At 46.1% G+C, this 19,277-nt stretch overlaps 1 protein-coding gene across 1 annotated transcript in view; it reads right to left on the bottom strand.

The window, feature by feature from the left end:
- The window catches only part of vtg3 (vitellogenin 3, phosvitinless), a 102,343-nt gene that overhangs the window by 54,262 nt on the left and 28,804 nt on the right, over positions 1-19,277 (bottom strand). Inside the window, exons 6-9 of the mRNA XM_067989845.1 lie at positions 15,912-16,069; positions 13,419-13,584; positions 11,038-11,163; positions 9,727-9,945 (exon numbers count right to left, since the gene is read on the bottom strand). Of these exons, the coding sequence (XP_067845946.1) occupies positions 9,727-9,945; positions 11,038-11,163; positions 13,419-13,584; positions 15,912-16,069 (669 nt within the window). The remainder of the gene's footprint in view (positions 1-9,726; positions 9,946-11,037; positions 11,164-13,418; positions 13,585-15,911; positions 16,070-19,277) is intronic.

The following is a 19,277-nucleotide window of genomic DNA, read 5'->3' as shown; positions in this document are numbered from 1 at the left end:
AAGGGTTGTCACTGTTGTAATGCAGGAAATGCGACAGCCAATTTGCATAAAGCAAGGTCCCGCAAATACCAATGTGATAATAAGCAGATAATTGTTTTTTTGGGATATTGGTTGAGAGATAAATATTGTCCAGGGAGAACTCCCCTGCTCTTCTTCAAAATAGTGCCATAGCATCTTTTACATCCACCTGAGAGCAGGTGAGGCCTTGGTTTAATGTCTCATATGAAAGACAGCACCGTTACACAGTGCAGCACTCCCTCAGTATTACACTGCAATATCAGCCTAGATTTTATGCTCAAGTCTCTGGAGTGGGACTTGAACCCATGCCCTTCTGACTCAGTGGCAAGCAGGCTACCAACTGAGCCAAGGCTGACACCAGAGGAAGTTATGATTTAGGCTGATTGGTCTATGAGGTCTGTAGTTGGGAAAGTGCTGGATTGTATTTTATAAGACGCTGCCAGCCGTTAGCAAAAGACATTGTAAATTAATCAGCATGTTTTCTGAAGCATGGGTCACACCTCCTGAATCCCTTCAATCGGTAACTAAATCAGAGATGTAAATAAAGACCGACCAGTAGATATTTACTCAGATTTTCAGACGTCATTTAACAAGTTCTGCATGCGAGGCTCTGAGAAAATTAAGGCTGGTTGATAAATGAGCAAACTGGATTGAAAATTGGCTAAGCTTTAAAAGAAAAAGAAAGACTTGCATTTATATAGTGCCTTTCACAACCTCAGGATGTTCCAAAGCGCTTTGCAGCCAATGAAGGACTTTTGAAGTGCAGTCACGTTGTAATGTATGAAACGTGGCAGCCAATTTGCACACGGTAAGGTCCCACAAGCAACAATGTGATAATGACCAGATAATCTGATTTTAGTGATGTTGGTTGAGGGATAAATATTGGCCAGGACTTTTTCCTGGTGTTCTTTGAAATAGTGCCATGAGATCTTTTACACCCATCTGAGAGGGCAGTCAGTGACTCAGTTTACTGACTGCCCTCCGACAGTGCAGCACTCCCTCAGTACTGCACTGGAGTGTCAGTCTAGATTATGTGCTCAAGTCTCTGGAGTGGAACATGAACACACAACCTTCTAACTCAGAAGCAACTACCAACTGAGCCAAGGCTGACACCTTTTGAAAACGGAAGCTGATGATAAATGTTTGACTCTTTCTGGGACAGGTACTTAGTGGAGTTCCACAGGGGTGTGTTTTGAATCACTTGTCTTTGCACTAAATAATAGAGCATGGCACATCTAGTATTATATTATAACATTTGCTGATGACACGAAGCTGTGTGGAGAGTTGATGGATTTTAATGTGGATAAATGAAGAGCAGTGCACACATTTGGAGCAGGAAGGATGAAACATTTACATAATAAATGGGGCCCATTATCAAAAGTGGAAAAGAGCACTTAGATACGATTACCGGTGATTCATTGAATCAGTTATTAACAAGGCTAATCAGGGCATATATTTATAAGTCAAAATAAGTTATTTTAACCCTGAATAACCTGTTTGTTAAGGTTGTATATGGAATATCATATGCAATCTCCAAACCTCATAAGGACATTGATGCATTAGAGAGGAACATGGATGATTTCATAAAAGAAGAAAGGAAAGAAACAACAACAATTTGCATTTATATAGTGCCTTTAACGTAGTAAAACATCCCAAGGCGCTTCACAGGAGCGATTATCAGACAAAATTTGAAACCGAGCCACGTAAGGAGATAATAGGACAGGTGACTAAAAGCTATTTGCTACATTACAACAGTTACCTACACTTCAAAAGTACTTCATTGGCTGTAAAGCACTTTGGAATGTCCCGAGGTCATGAAAGGTGCTATTTAAATGCAAGTCTTTCTTTCTTTTAAAGAAAGAATAAAGGCATGCATGCCGCAGGTACAGTTATTGTACTGTAAACTCAGAATGGCACCCTTCAGTTTGAGTGGCTATTTTGTAAAATCAATTTTAGTACTTAGTTTTCTGAGCTCAGAGTGATGGATGTCAATTAATCTCTTTCCAGTTCCAGCACCCTGTAGGCAATTTTACAATATGTACCTGGCATTCTCCGGACTGCACTGGCTCAGGGAAAGCTCTTCTGCGCTGGCATGCACTCGTGAAATATAGGTTCTGACACTCCCAGGCCTCTAGCCAAGCTGTTCCAGTACAGCTACAACACTGGCATCTACCCGACAATGTGGAAAATTGCCCAGGTATGTCCTGTCCACAAAAAGCAGGACAAATCCAATCCGGCCAATTACCGCCCCATCAGTCTACTCTCAATCATCAGCAAAGTGATGGAAGGTGTCGTCGACAGTGCTATCAAGCGGCACTTACTCACCAATAACCTGCTCACCGATGCTCAGTTTGGGTTCCGCCAGGACCACTCGGCTCCAGACCTCATTACAGCCTTGGTCCAAACATGGACAAAAGAGCTGAATTCCAGGGGTGAGGTGAGAGTGACTGCCCTTGACATCAAGGCAGCATTTGACCGAGTGTGGCACCAAGGAGCCCTGCGGAGCGGAGGGACCGTCCGATAAAAGGCTGGATTTCAGAGCGCTGAGAACAGCTGAGAGGAGCCGAGCCGAGCGGAGGGAGCGTCCGATAAAAGGCGGGATTTCAGAGCGCTGAGAACAGCTGAGAGAAGCCGAGCCGAGCGGAGGGAGCGTCCGATAAAAGGCGGGATTTCAGAGTGCTGAGAACAGCTGAGAGGAGCCGAGCGGAGGGAGCGTCCGATAAAAGGCGGGATTTCAGAGCGCTGAGAACAGCTGAGAGGAGCCGAGCCGAGCGGAGGGAGCGTCCGATAAAAGGCGGGATTTCAGAGCGCTGAGAGGAGCCGAGCCGAGCGGAGGGAGCGTCCGATAAAAGGCGGGATTTCAGAGCGCTGAGAGGAGCCGAGCCGAGCGGAGCTGCGACCGAGTTCGAAGTGACGTCAGAAATCAGATCGGGACGCGACACAGGGGAGGCACCTGATTGGTGAGTAGGTTCAGGTCAGTATTTCTACTTATCTACAGTAACTGAAGTAAAAGGAAAGGGAAGGTCTGCAGGTCTTATAGGAAGTAGCGTTTATTTTTTAGTGAATCAAGGTCGCTAGTGTAGTTAACATTCTCTAAATTGAGAACAATTTAAAGGAGTAAACTCCTTAAAGGGAGTGGTAAGTAGTTTTTCTTTCCTTTTTTTTTCTCTTGACATTGTAGTTGTTCTTAAGCTAATTTAAGGGTTAAGTCATGGCAGGAGATCCCAGGGCCGTGTCATGTTCCTCTTGTGGGATGTGGGAATTCAGGGCTCCTTCCTGTATCCCTGATTCCTTCACCTGCGGGAAGTGTGTCCAGCTGCAGCTATTGTTTGACCGCTTGACGGCTCTGGAGCTGCGGATGGACTCACTTTGGAGCATCCGCGATGCTGAGAAAGTCGTGGATAGCACGTTCAGTGAGTTGGTCACACCACAGATAAAAATTACTGAGGGAGATAGTGAATGGGTGACCAACAGACAGAGGAAGAGTAGGAAGGCAGTGCAGGGGTCCCCTGCGGTCATCTCCCTCCAAAACAGGTATACCGTTTTGGATACTGTTGGGGGAGATGGCTCACCAGGGGAAGGTGGCAGTGGCCAGGTTCATGGCACCGTGGCTGGCTCTGCTGCACAGGAGGGCAGGAAAAAGAGTGGCAGAGCTATAGTGATAGGGGACTCGATTGTAAGGGGAATAGACAGGCGTTTCTGCGGACGCAACCGAGACTCCAGGATGGTATGTTGCCTCCCTGGTGCAAGGGTCAAGGATGTCTCGGAGCGGCTGCAGGACATTCTGGAGGGGGAGGGTGAACAGCCAGTTGTCGTGGTGCATATAGGCACCAACGATATAGGTAAAAAACAGGATGAGGTCCTACAAGCTGAATTTAGGGAGTTAGGAGTTAAACTAAAGAGTAGGACCTCAAAGGTAGTAATCTCAGGATTGCTACCAGTGCCACGGGTTAGTCAGAGTAGGAATGACAGGATAGCTAAGATGAATACGTGGCTTGAGAGATGGTGCAAGAGGGAGGGATTCAAATTCCTGGGCCATTGGAACCGGTTCTGGGGGAGGTGGGACCAGGACAAATTGGACGGTCTGCATCTGGGCAGGACTGGAACCAATGTCCTAGGGGGAGTGTTTGCCAGTGCTGTTGGGGAGGGTTTAAACTAATGTGGCAGGGGGATGGGAACCGATGCAGGAAGTCAGTGGGAAATAAAGTGGTGACAGAAACAAAAGGCAGTAAGGGAGAGTGTACAGAACATGACCGGACAGATGGTCTGAGAAAGCAGGGCAAAGACCAAGGGAAGTCTAGATTAAACTGCATTTATTTCAATGCAAGAAGTCTGATGGGCAAGGCAGATGAACTCAGGGCATGGATGGGTACATGGGACTGGGATGTTATAGCTATTACTGAAACATGGCTAAGGGAGGGGCAGGACTGGCAGCTCAATGTTCCAGGGTACAGATGCTATAGGAAAGATAGAGCAGGAGGTAAGAGAGGAGGGGGAGTTGCGTTCTTGATTAGGGAGAACATCACGGCAGTAGTGAGAGGGGATATATCCGAGGGTTCGCCCACTGAGTCTATATGGGTAGAACTGAAAAATAAGAAGGGAGAGATCACTTTGATAGGATTGTACTACATACCCCCAAATAGTCAACGGGAAATTGAGGAGCAAATATGTAAGGAGATTACAGACAGCTGCAAGAAAAATAGGGTGGTAATAGTAGGGGACTTTAACTTTCCCAACTTTGACTGGGACAGCCATAGCATTAGGGGCTTGGATGGAGAGAAATTTGTTGAGTGTATTCAGGAGGAATTTCTCATTCAGTATGTGGATGGCCCGACTAGAGAGGGGGCAAAACTTGACCTCCTCTTGGGAAATAAGGAAGGGCAGGTGACAGAAGTGTTAGTGAGGGATCACTTTGGGACCAGTGATCATAATTCCATTAGTTTTAAGATAGCTATGGAGAAGGATAGGTCTGGCCCAAAAGTTAAAATTCTAAATTGGGGAAAGGCCAATTTTGATGGTATTAGACAAGAACTTTCAGAAGTTGATTGGGAGAGTCTGTTGGCAGGCAAAGGGACGTCTGGTAAGTGGGAGGCTTTCAAAAGTGTGTTAACCAGGGTTCAGGGTAAGCACATTCCTTATAAAGTGAAGGGCAAGGCTGGTAGAAGTAGGGAACCTTGGATGACTCGGGAGATTGAGGCACTAGTCAAAAAGAAGAAGGAGGCATATGACATGCATAGGCAGCTGGGATCAAGTGGATCCCTTGAAGAGTATAGAGATTGCCGGAGTAGAGTTAAGAGAGAAATCAGGAGGGCAAAAAGGGGATATGAGATTGCTTTGGCAGATCAGGCAAAGGTGAATCCAAAAAGCTTCTACAAATACATAAAGGGCAAAAGGGTAACTAGGGAGAGAGTAGGGCCTCTTAAGGATCAACAAGGTCATCTATGTGCGGAACCACAAGAGATGGTTGAGATCCTGAATGAATATTTCACATCGGTATTTACGGTTGAGAAAGGCATGGATGTTAGGGAACTTGGGGAAATAAATAGTGATGTCTTGAGGAGTGTACATATTACAGAGAGGGAGGTGCTGGAAGTCTTAACGCGCATCAAGGTAGATAAATCTCCGGGACCTGATGAAATGTATCCCAGGACGTTATGGGAGATTAGGGAGGAAATTGCGGGTCCTCGAATCATCCACCGCTACAGGTGAGGTGCCTGAAGATTGGAGGGTAGCAAATGTTGTGCCTTTGTTTAAGAAGGGCGGCAGGGAAAAGCCTGGGAACTACAGACCGGTGAGCCTGACATCTGTAGTGGGTAAGTTGTTAGAGGGTATTCTGAGGGACAGGATCTACAGGCATTTGGAGAGGCAGGGACTAATTAGGAACAGTCAGCATGGTTTTGTGAGAGGAAAATCATGTCTCACGAATTTGATTGAGTTTTTTGAAGGGCTAACCAAGAAGATAGATGAGGGCTGTGCAGTAGACGTGGTCTACATGGACTTCAGCAAAGCATTTGACAAGGTACCGCATGGTAGGTTGTTACATAAGGTTAAATCTCATGGGATCCAAGGTGAGGTAGCCAATTGGATACAAAATTGGCTTGACGACAGAAGACAGAGGGTGGTTGTAGAGGGTTGTTTTTCAAACTGGATGCCTGTGTCCAGCGGTGTGCCTCAGGGATCGGTGCTGGGTCCGCTGTTATTTGTTATTTATATTAATGATTTGGATGAGAATTTAGGAGGCATGGTTAGTAAGTTTGCAGATGACACCAAGATTGGTGGCATTGTGGACAGTGAAGAAGGTTATCTAGGATTGCAACGGGATCTTGATCAATTGGGCCAGTGGGCCGATGAATGGCAGATGGAGTTTAATTTAGATAAATGTGAGGTGATGCATTTTGGTAGATCGAATCGGGCCAGGACCTACTCCGTTAATGGTAGGGCGTTGGGGAGAGTTATAGAACAAAGAGATCTGGGAGTACAGATTCATAGCTCCTTGAAAGTGGAGTCACAGGTGGATAGGGTGGTGAAGAAGGCATTCGGCATGCTTGGTTTCATTGGTCAGAACATTGAATGCAGGAGTTGGGATGTCTTGTTGAAGTTGTACAGGGCATTGGTGAGGCCACACTTGGAGTACTGTGTACAGTTCTGGTCACCCTATTATAGAAAGGATATTATTAAACTAGAAAGAGTGCAGAAAAGATTTACTAGGATGCTACCGGGACTTGATGGTTTGACTTACAGGGAGAGGTTAGACAGACTGGGACTTTTTTCCCTGGAGAGTAGGAGGTTAAGGGGTGATCTTATAGAAGTCTATAAAATAATGAGGGGCATAGATAAGGTCGATAGTCAAAATCTTTTCCCAAAGGTAGGGGAGTCTATAACGAGGGGGCATAGATTTAAGGTGAGAGGGGAGAGATACAAAAGGGTCCAGAGGGGCAATTTTTTCACTCAAAGGGTGGTGAGTGTCTGGAACGAGCTGCCAGAGGCAGTAGTAGAGGCGGGTACAATTTTTTCTTTTAAAAAGCATTTGGACAGTTACATGGGTAAGATGGGTATAGAGGGATATGGGCCAAGTGCAGGCAATTGGGACTAGCTTAGTGGTATAAACTGGGCGACATGGACATGTTGGGCCGAAGGGCCTGTTTCCATGTTGTAACTTCTATGATTCTATGATTCTATGATTCTATAAAATTGAAGTCAATGGGAATCAGGGGGAAAACTCTCCAGTGGCTGGAGTCATACCTAGCACAAAGGAAGATGGTAGTGGTTGTTGGAGGCTAATCATCTCAGCCCCAGGGCATTGCTGCAGGAGTTCCTCAGGGCAGTGTCCTAGGCCCAACTATCTTCAGCTGCTTCATCAATGACCTTCCCTCCACCATAAGGTCAGAAATGGGGATGTTCGCTGATGACTGCACAGTGTTCAGTTCCATTCGCAACCCCTCAAATAATGAAGCAGTCCGAGCCTGCATGCAGCAAGACCTGGACAACATCCAGGCTTGGGCTCACAAGTGGCAAGTAACATTCGCGCCAGGTAAGTGCCAGGCAATGACCATCTCCAACAAGAGAGAGTTTAACCACCTCCCCTTGACATTCAACGGCATTACCATCGCCGAATCCCCCACCATCAACATCCTGGGGGGTCACCATTGACCAGAAACTTAACTGGACCAGCCATATAAATACTGTGGCTACGAGAGCAGGTCAGAGGCTGGGTATTCTGCGGCGAGTGACTCACCTCCTGACTCCCCAAAGCCTTTCCACCATCTACAAGGCACAAGTCAGGAGTGTGATGGAATACTCTCCACTTGCCTGGATGAGTGCAGCTCCAACAACACTCAAGAAGCTCGACACCATCCAAGATAAAGCAGCCCGCTTGATTGGCACCCCATCCACCACCCTAAACATTCACTCCCTTCACCACCGGCGCACTGTGGCTGCAGTGTGCACCGTCCACAGGATGCACTGCAGCAACTCGCCAAGGCTTCTTCGACAGCACTTCCCAAACCCACGACCTCTACCACCTAGAAGGACAAGAGCAGCAGGCGCATGGGAACAACACCACCTGCACGTTCCCCTCCAAGTCACACACCATCCCGACTTGGAAATATATCGCCGTTCCTTCATTGTCGCTGGGTCAAAATCCTGGAACTCCCTTCCTAACAGCACTGTGGGAGAACCGTCACCACACGGACTGCAGCGGTTCAAGAAGGCGGCTCACCACCACCTTCTCGAGGGCAATTAGGGATGGGCAATAAATGCCAGCCTCGCCAGCGACGCCCACATCCCGTGAACGAATAAAAAAAAAAGGTACAGCAATGTAAAACTACGTCTAATCAGCCCCAACTCAGCCTGAACCTCCTGCACATTTTCACCGGCCTTTGCTGTGGCTTCTCTGAGTGAGACTGCCAACTTAGAATCATAGAATCATACAGCACAGAAGAAGGCCATTCGACCCATCGTGCCTCTGCCGGCTCTTTGAAAGAGCTATCCAATTAGTCCCACTCCCCTGGCTCTTTCCCCATAGCCCTGCAAGTTTTTCCTTTTCAAGTATATATCCATGCCCCTTTTGAAAGTTACTATTGGATCTGCTTCCACTGCCTTCTCAAGCAGTGCATTCCAGATCATAGCAACTCCCTGCCAAAAAAAAATTCTCCTCATCTCCCCCCTGCCTTTTTAATGCTGACTTAATGCCAATTAGTGCTGAATTGCGGATAGTTTTGTGTTGGCTTCTGAACTGTACTGAGACTGGCTAAATGCCATTGACATGAGACCCTCAAGCCAACAGACTGGGGAAACTTCATTCCCATTATAGTGCGGAATGGGCTTCCGGATGGAATGGTGGAGGCAGAAAGCTTAGAATAATTTGTGAGGTGGTTAGATGCTACAATAGGGGAATAATGGGATCTTTCTCGATGGATGAATTAAAATGGACAAATGGTATTCCTTATCTGGCGTTATTTTGTGATCTTTTGATCAGTCTGGGCTTATTGCGCCCATTAGTAAAAGGTCAATGCCTAAACTTCTTGCACATGGAAGTTACAACATGGAAACAGGCCATTCGGCCCAACCAGTCCATGTTGGTGTTTGCCCTCCATGTGAGAAAATAGTTCTAAACAAATTTACCCTCCCTGTTGCCATATCCCGTCTTTCTTAGAATCATTGAATGATTCAGCACAGAAGGAGGCCATTCGGCCCATCGTTCCTGTGCCAGCTCTTTTCCTTCACTTGTGGGGGAGTCCCAAACTCGCGGCCGTAAATATCCAATAGTCACTAATAAATCCAGTAAGGAATTCAGGATAAACTTCTTTACCCAGAGAATGATGAAAATGTGAATCTTGCCACCGCAGGGGAGTAGTTGAGGCGAATAACATAAATGTATTTAAGGGGAATCTAGATAAGTACATGAGGGAGAAAGGACTAGAAGGATTATGCTGATCGGGTTTTGATGAAGAGGGGTGGGAGGAAGTTCATGTGGAGCATAAACACCGGCACAGGCTAGTTAGGTCCAATGGCCTGTTTCTGTGCTGTAAATTCAATGTAAATTTATGTAATTCATTCCTCTATCCAATCTTCATCTCGAATGTTGACATTGGAAGCACGGCGGGGAAACCCCCGCCACGGTTTCAGCCACAACCACGTGCCTCGGGAGTGAATTCCTCAGTCCCGCCACCCCTTTTCTCTGCGCTGCGCGAAGCCATCTCATCTTACCTTGCGCGGCTCCTTCTTGGCGATGTTACGCAGGGCCATCACGGCCTCCCCTTGGACTCTGCTCGGGATGCCACTGGCGGCGTTCCCAAATCCCGGCAGGAGTTTCTGGATGTGCTTCATACTCGCTGGCTGCCCTGCGTTGCCAATCGCTTTGAGGCCGAGGATCATTTCTCCTTCCTGGACCCTGCTCCTGGCTTCAATGACAAGCTCGTGGAGTGGCTGCAAAGAACAGAACATCAACGTAGAGCCTGGAAAATGGGCGCTTACAATGCTTAGGTCAGGCTGCATAGACTAGGCTTGTATTCCCTTGAGAATAGAAGATTAAGGGGTGATCTACTTCAGATGATTAAAGGATTCAGTAGAGTAGATAGAGAGAAACTATTTCCTCTGGTGGGGAAGTCCAGAACAAGGGGGCATAACCTTAAAATTAGAGCTAGGCCGTTCAGGGATCATGTCAGGAAGATTTTCTTCACACAAAGGATTGTGGAAATCTGGAACTCTCTCCCTCAAAAAGCTGCTGAGGCTGGGAGTCAATTGAAAATTTCAAAACTGAGATTGACAGATTTTTGTTCGGCAAGGGTAGTAAGGGTTATGGAACCAAGGCGGGTAGATGGAGTTAAGACACAGATCAGCCGAGATCTAATTGAATGGCAGAACAGGCTTGAGGGGCTGAACGGCCCACCCCTGTTTCTATGTTCCAATATTACAGTCCCCACCGCTTAAGGCGGGCACGTTCGTGGCAAACGCAATTTGCGTGCTATCCGCGATGGCCGGTATAACGGGGTAGCGATATTACAGTAATTAATGTCGCAGATCACTATTGAATAAACTAAACAAGACTACATGCAATGTAAGTAGCTTCATTTAAACTTCAGTCGGTGCTTAGAACAAACCGTAACCTCACACCATTTAGAGGGGATTAGAAGGGTTTAAGTATAGAAAAGGTATCTGAACATTACTTTTATTTACTTATAGTTTGTTTTTGTATTCAGTGCACCTTAACGAGGTGTGAACTGGTGTGTAAACGCAGCTGTTTCTGCCCGAAATAAATGGAGACCTTAAGACGCTGTAACCGGCAGCTTTGAAATTGATGCTATTGCAAATGATTAGCGTTTTTTGGCTAATAGAAACGGCTGCCCGTTTTAAACGTGGTGGGGACTGTATTTATATATAAAAGAGATCGGTGGCGGGGGGGGGGGTTGATTCTTGCCTGCCTGTTATAGAATCCGCCTGATTTCCGTTCTATTGATCTGTTCCCTCAGCTCACCGCCCAGGCAAGAATCTACGGCCAGGTTTCTGATACTCACGTACCTGGAGAGCTTCGTCAGGGCAAGTCCGGACAGTCGTGCAATATCTTTGGACCAACGATCCGTAAGCGAGCAACGTGACTCTGCGAAGGAAGGGGTTTCTCTGCATGTAAGGGCTGGACAAAAGCACCTTGGGAAAAGCAGAAATATTTTGCTGTCAATTTATGATTGGCCAAAACAAGAAAGATTTCTGAAGTAAACTCAAATATGGGGGGGTGAGGGTGCTTTTCATGTGGAGCATAAATCGGGCAGGTAGTGAGTGGGGCGTGCGCAGGCGACTCATGGGGGGGGGGGAACGAACCATTTTGGTTTGGGATCCCAGTTTGTAACGTGGTCAGTGAGCTGCCTGTTGGGGGTTATGTTTCACGGTCCTTACAAGGGCACCACAAGAGGTAGTGGGGCTCCCTACCCTGCGAACTCCGGCGTCTTCAGCTTCTTAGGGACCCGGTGTAATTTTGGAGGCATGCTGGCCTTCTGAAGAGTGGAAGTGGGTCTCATCGGAAGTGGGGAGTCGGGGGTGGGGGGAGGTGGGTTGGGGGGATGGGGGGAAGCCCAGACCTGGATTATGGTCTGGATCCCTGAAGATTTTAACTGTGGTCCCCTTACAAAAGGGGCAGCTGGGGGTATGGGTGTTTTCTGATGGTGGGGGGTGGAACAGCCCCACCCCAGAAGGTGCATTATGCCGTGTAAATTAGGTGCTCTCCCCCGGCCCTATAAACTCCAGTGGGAGGGCATCAGTAGGTACAATCCCAGCACATCTTAGTTCAAGATCATTTTGCTCTTCAAAATTAAAAAAAGATGATCGCTATAAAATTGATGTTAGTTTCCTCTCTCACTACAGTTTATCAGAAAATAAAACAAGGGTAATGTAGAAATAAGAGATTCTTTTTTAAAAAAAAAGACTTGCATTTATAAAACGCCTTTCACAACCAATGAAGTACTTTTGAAGTGTAGTGACTGTTGTAATGTAGGAAATGTGGCAGCCAATTTGCGAACAGCGAGATCCCACAAACAGCAATGTGATCATGACCAGATAATCTGTTTTAGTGATATTGGTGGAGGGATGAATATTGACCACGACACCGGGGAGACCTCCCCTGCTCTTCTTCGAAATAGTGCCGTGGGATCTTTTACGTCCACCTGAATGGGCAGACAGGGCCTCGTTTTAACATCTCAACTGAAAGACAACACCTCCGACAGCCTGGATTTTGTGCTCAAGTCGCTGGGGTCGAACCCACGACCTTCCACAGACGCGAGTGTGCTAACCACTCAGCCACGGCTAACGTCGTGAGAAATATATCTTTTGTGAATGCAATTTAGATCGCAACTACCGAAAAGAACCCTCAACAGACAACTTAGAATCTTGTAGATAGGTTGGACCCTTGAAGCTCCACCATATTGGATGGGATCCCTCCCCTCAGCTGATGGTTCATCAAAATTGGTGGATAATGTGACCGCCCCTAAATTACTGTACACCCCTTCCTACTCTCCTCTCCAGCACCACTGATCTGCATCACTCCTGCCATCAGTATGTGCCAGCTAACCGCAGCCCTCAATCACCCACCCATGAATCATGTTTAAACCGGTTAATCCCTTCATCAGCTTGGCTCAGTTGGTAGCACGCTCACCTCTGAGTCAGAAGGTCATGGGTTCAAGCACCCACTTCCAGTGACTTGGGCAACATGATCTAGGCCTGTACTCCAGCCAAAGTGCTGAGGGGATGTTCCATTGTCAGAGATCTTTCGATTGAAACTGAAGCCCTATCTTCAAGTCGACCTAGTAGATTACGTGGCACTGTTTGAAGAAGAGCAGGTAGTTCTTTGTGTCCTGGTCAACTTTTCTCCATTAACCAACACCACCAAAAACAAATTATCTGGCCATTTATCTCACTTACAACAATAATTTGCATTTATATAGCAACTTTAACGTAGTAAAACATCCTAATGCGCTTCACAGGAGTGTAATCAGACAAACATTTAACACTGAGCTAAAGAAGGAGACATTAGGAAAAGTGACCAAATGCTTGGCCAAAGAGGTGGGTTTTAAGCAGCGTCTTAAAGGAGGAGAGAGAGAGCTAGAGAGGCAACAGGTTTGGGGAGGGATTTCCAAAGCTTAAAGCCCACACGACCGAAGTCACAGCTGTTTGTGGGATCTTGATATGCACTAATTGGCTGCTGCATTTGCCTAAGTAACAACAGTGGGTGCCCTTCAAAAATGATCAGTTGGTTGTGAAGCATGCTGGGATGTCCCGAGGATGTGATGAAGAGCTATGCAAATAGCGGACAGGGAATTATGCACAAATGTGTTAACCACGCACACTATCCCTTTAACCCCCCCCTATTCTACTCAGCACATCACTATATCAACAGAGAAGATAGGTCATACCGTAGCATTATCCACACCATGGCAGTCGGCTTTGATGGAATGTAATACAAAAACCAAAGCCTGAGCTGCTTCAACCTGTGTGAGCTCTCCCTGCTCAATTCTTGTTTGGATGAAATGAATTGCCTCAGGTGTCGCTGTAGTTGGTAGGGTATCCAAAATCCAGCGTCTAGTTTCAGAGCAAAAAAGATTAATCACGGAGAACATAGGACCAGGAATAGGTCATTCAGCCCCTCGAACCTATTCTACCATTGAATTAAATCATGGCTGATCTGTACCTTAACTCCATTTACCCGCCTTAGTTTCATATCCCTTAATATCCTTGCCTAGCAAATATCTATCAATCTCAGTTTTGAAATGCTCAGTTGACCCCCAGCCTCAACAGCTTTTTGAGGGGGAAGAGAGTTCCAGATTTCCACCACCCTTTGTGTGAAGTGCTTCCTGACATCACCCTTGCACGGCCTAGCTCTAATTTTAAGGTTATGCCCCAGTGTTCCGGACTCCCCCACCAGAGGAAATAGTTTCTCTCTATCTGCCCTATCAAATCCATTAATCATCTTAAACACCTCAATTAGATCATCCCTTAGTAGAATCATAGAATGATACAGCACAGGAGGACATTCGGCCCACCATACCTGTGTCTGCCCTTTGAAAGAGCTATCCAATTAGTTCCGCTCCCCTGCTCTTTACCCATAGCTCTGTAAACTTTCCCCTTCAAGTATCTATCCAATTCCCTTTGAAAGTTACTATTGCATCTGCTTCCACCACCCTTTCAGGCAGTGCATTCCAGATCATAACAACTTGCTGTGTAAAAACATTTTTCCTCATATCGCCTCTGGTTCTTTTGCCAATTACCGTAAATCTGTGTTCTATGGTTACTGATCCTTCTGCCACTGGAAAGTTTCTCTTTATTTACTCTATCAAAACCCTTTATGATTTTGAACATCTCTATCAAATCTCCCCTTAACCTTCTCTGTTCTAAGGAAAACAACCCTAGTTTCTATAGTCTCTCCACATAATTGAAGTCCTTCATCCCTGGTACCATTCTAGTAAATCTCCTCTGCACCCTCTCTAAGGCCTTGACATCCTTCCGAAAGTGTGATGTCCAGAATTGGCCACAATACTCCAGATGGGGCCTAACCAGTGTTTTATAACTGTTTAGCATAACTTCCTTGCTTTTGTACTCTATGCCTCTATTAATAAAGCCATGGATCCTGTATGCCTTTTAACAGCCTTCTCAACTTGTTCTGCTTCCTTCAAAGACTTGTGTACGTACACCCCCAGGTCTCTCTGTTCCTGCACCCTCTTTAAAATTGTACCATATACTTTATGTTGCCTCTCCTTATTCTACCTACCAAAATGAATTACTTCACACTTCTTTGTGTTAAATTTCACCTGTCATGTGTCTTCCCATTTCACCAGTCCATCTATGTCATCCTGAAGTCTGTTACCATCCACCTCAATGATCACTACATTTCCGAGTTTCGTGTCATCTGCAAACTTTGAAATTATGCCCTGTACACCCAAATCCAGGTCATTAGTGTATATCTAAAAGAGCAGTGGTTCCCACACTGACACTGTATACTTCCCTCCAGTCTGAAAAACAACTGCTCACCACTACTCTCCGCTTTCTGTCCCTTAGCCAACTTTGTGTCCACACTGCCACTGTCCTTTTAATCATATGGGTTTCAATTTTGCTAACAAGTCTATTATGTGGTACTTTATCAAATGCCTTTTGGAAGTCCATATACACAACATCAACCATACTACCCTCATCAACCCTCTCCGCTACTTCATCAAAGAATTCAATCAAGTTAATCAAACACGATTTGCCTTTAACAAACCCGTGTTGGCTTTCATTTATTAACCCATATTTTTCCAAGTGCCAATCAATTTTGTCCCGGATTATTGTCTCTAAAAGTTTCCCCACCATTGACGTTAGACTGACTGGCCTGTAATTGCCGGGTTTATCCCTCTCCCTTTTTTTGAAGATGGGTGTAACATTTGCAATCCTCCTCCACTGGCACCACTCCCATATCTAAGGAGGGTTGGAAGATTGTGGCCAGAGCCTCCGCAATTTCTACCTTTATTTCCTTCAACAACCTAAGATGCATCATATCCGGACCAGGTGACTTTTCTGCTTTGAGTACTGCCTACCTTTTAAGTACCTCCTCTTTATCTATTTTTATCCTATCCAATTGCTCTACTATCTCCTTCTTTACTCAAGAATCAGCTATACTCAAGGGAATACAAGGCTAGTCTATGAAATCTGTCCTCATAATTGAACCCTTTAGACCTGGTTTCATTCTGGTGAATCTGCGCTGCATCCCCTCCAGGGCCAATATACCCTTCCTGAGGTGCGGTGTCTAGAACTGAACGCAGTACTGCAACATCATAAGAAAGCACCTACAGGTATGTAGAATTCAAGCCAAGCACTGATGTGTGTCTCTTAAGCAACCTTCACCCCCCTGCCCCACCCCCACACTCCTTATTCACCTGTGGTTTTGTTTGGGTGCATTCTTTTTCCAAATACTTTGAAGGTTTTTCAAAGTTGCCGAACGCAGGAGCTGGATGAGCTGCAGGAACTTTTGTGGAGCGTCAGGATGAGCTTTGTCTTGGTTGATTTGAACCAAATTTTCCAGCGCTTCGGCAATCTGTTAAACAAACCAAGTTTATGAGTTTACGCACTGTTGATATGCAAGTGGGATGTCCATTATCCATCATGATGGGCAGAACCAACAGGCGGTAGGGAATTAGTGAACGACCGAGAGTCCCCACATTTTGCTTGGTATTCTTCAGTTACAGTGAGACTATCAGTGAGCGTACCGATACACACCAGAAGGTAAAGTTTACAAGGCTGCGCACCATTACAATTGATAGAAAATGGCAATTATCTGATATGTGCCATCTGCATGGATCCTGGGAATCAGAGTGGATTTTCCACAGGGCACTATGTGTGCTTGGAGGGAAGCACGAGCAGGGATTGCTAGGAGCGTGACCCCTTTTGAACCTCAATCGGGGGATTGGTCTTCATAACTCAACACCCATTGCAACACTTTTGTCTCTGTGCCAGCGCTCTGTTCCATTCCTGGTTCCTGAACATGGAAAGGCCGGCCACCTTTACAGCCTCCCACTGGAAACAGGCAGGCATGTTGCTCGCTCATTTATAGGTCCAGCTGAGAATTGCATCAAGCGGGCCTTAGTGGAATGGCTAAGGTGCCCCCCGTTCCAGTTTTCAACTGCTGGCTGCCTGTATTTCAGGTGAGAAATGGGAGGGGAGGGGGTGGACAGTTGAAAATTGCCCCCAGGGTGTTTAATTGTTAAGTTCTAACAAATCATTTTCCCACATCAATACTTTAAAAAAAAATAATTTTAGACACAGTAATATTTGTCCCTTTCTGATTTTCGGTTTAGGTATTGATTCCTTTGCAAGTAATACCACACACAGAAATTAAAAAAGAGCATAATTTTGAAAAGCCAGGAAACAACCTCACCCATCATCCCGCATATTGTTCTCTCAACAGCATGTCCTTTATTGTTGCTTTCATTATTATATTGCATGCCAAATTCGTGTTGTGCTTTTGAGCTTTGGAGGTTGCCGTGATTTTCTGTTCATGGCCTCGGCCAGTTTTTGAGGCAGGAGCTTCACTGAAGCCTAAGCCCCGAGTTGTCGCCTTGGACGGTAAGATTAACTAGACCGCGTTTAGCCAGAAGGCAGAGGAACAGAAGCCTTAATCCTAGAGTTGTCAAATTAGGAGTAGGATCTATCAAAACTCTCCCCTGAAGTTGGAGGGACCTAGGTAGCAAACAGATCATCTGACTTGCCTCTCTGAAGCAGAGGAGCCTCATCCGAAGAGGAGAGGGGAATACAGATAAAAGAACATAAGAATATAAGAAATAGGAGCAGGAGTAGGCCATGCGGCCCCTTGAGCCTGCTCTGCCATTCATAGAGTCATAGAGTTATACAGCACGGATAGAGGCCCTTCGGCCCATCGTGTCCGCGCCGGCCATCAAGCCCTGTCTACTCTAATCCCATATTCCAGCATTTGGTCCGTAGCCTTGTATGCTATGGCATTTCAAGTGCTCATCCAAATACTTCTTGAATGTTGTGAGGGTTCCTGCCTCCACAACCCTTTCAGGCAGTGAGTTCCAGACTCCAACCACCCTCTGGGTGAAAAAGTTATTTCTCAAATCCCCTCTAAACCTCCCGCCTTTTACCTTGAATCTATGTCCCCTTGTTATAGAACCCTCAACGAAGGGAAAAAGCTCCTTAGTATCCATCCTATCTGTGCCCCTCATGATTTTGTACATCTCAATCATGTCCCCCCTCAGCCTCCTCTGCTCCAAGGAAAACAAACCCAATCTTCCCAGTCTCTCTTCATAGCTGAAGCGCTCCAGCCCTGGTAACATCCTGGTGAATCTCCTCTACACCCTCTCCAAAGCGATCACATCCTTCCTGTAGTGTGGCGACCAGAACTGCACACAGTACTCCAGCTGTGGCCTAACCAGTGTTTTATACAGCTCCATCATAACCTCCTTGCTCTTATATTCTATGCTTTGGCTAATAAAGGCAAGTATCTTTACCACCTTATCTACCTGTTCCGCCGCCTTCAGGGATCTGTGAACTTGCACACCAAGATCCCTCTGACCCTCTGCCTTGCCTTGGGTTCTCCCATTCATTGTGTATTCCCTTGCCTTGTTAGTCCCTCCAAAGTGCATCACCTTGCACTTTTCCGGGTTAAATTCCATTTGCCACTGTTCCGCCCATCTGACCAACCCATCTATATCGTCCTGCAGACTGAGGCTATCCTCCTCGCTATTTACCACCTTACCAATTTTTGTATCATCAGCGAACTTACTGATCATACCTTTTACATTCATATCCAAGTCATTAATGTAGACCACAAACAGCAAGGGACCCAGCACCGATCCCTGTGGTACCCCACTGGCCACAGGCTTCCAGTCACAAAAACAACCTTCGACCATCACCCTCTGCCTTCTGCCACTAAGCCAGTTTTGTATCCAAAGTGCCAAGGCACCCTGGATTCCATGGGCTCGTACCTTCTTGACCAGTCTCCTGTGGGGGACTTTATCGAAGGCCTTACTGAAATCCATGTATACCACATCCACTGCGTTACCCTCATCCACATGCCTAGTCACCCCCTCAAAAAATTCAATCAAATTAGTCAGACATGATCTTCCCTTGACAAAGCCATGTTGACTATCCCTGATTAATCCTTGCTTCTCCAAGTGGAGACTAATTTTGTCCTTCAGAATTTTTTCCAATAATTTTCCTACCACTGATGTTAGGCTCACTGGCCTGTAGTTCCCCGGTTTTTCCCTACTCCCCTTCTTGAATAATGGTACTACATTAGCGGTTCTCCAGTCCTCTGGCACATCCCCTGTGGCCAGAGAGGTTCTGAATATATGTGTTAGAGCCCCCGCAATCTCCTCCTTTGCCTCACACAGTAGCCTGGGATACATTTCGTCCGGGCCTGGGGATTTATCCATTTTTAGGCCTGCTAAAACCGCCAATACCTCCTCCCGCTCGATGTTAATATGTTCGAGTATATCACAGTCCCCCTGCCGTATTTCTATGTCTACATCGTCCTTCTCCATAGTGAAAACAGATGCAAAAAATTCATTTAGAACCCCTCCTACATCTGCCGGCTCCACACACAGATTGCCATTTTTGTCCCTAATGGGCCCTATTTTTTCCTTAGTCATCCTCTTACCCTTAATATACTTATAAAACATCTTAGGATTTTCCTTTATTTTGCTATATCAATAAGATCATGGCTGATTTTCAATCTTAACTCCACTTTCCCACCCGATCCCCATATTCTTTGATTCCTCTGGAGT

The sequence above is a fragment of the Heptranchias perlo genome, chromosome 9, assembly GCF_035084215.1.
Source record: "Heptranchias perlo isolate sHepPer1 chromosome 9, sHepPer1.hap1, whole genome shotgun sequence".
Classification (NCBI taxonomy): domain Eukaryota; kingdom Metazoa; phylum Chordata; class Chondrichthyes; order Hexanchiformes; family Hexanchidae; genus Heptranchias; species Heptranchias perlo.
The sequence above is the reverse complement of the archived record's forward strand: the minus strand, read 5'-3'. Positions and strand labels throughout refer to the sequence as shown.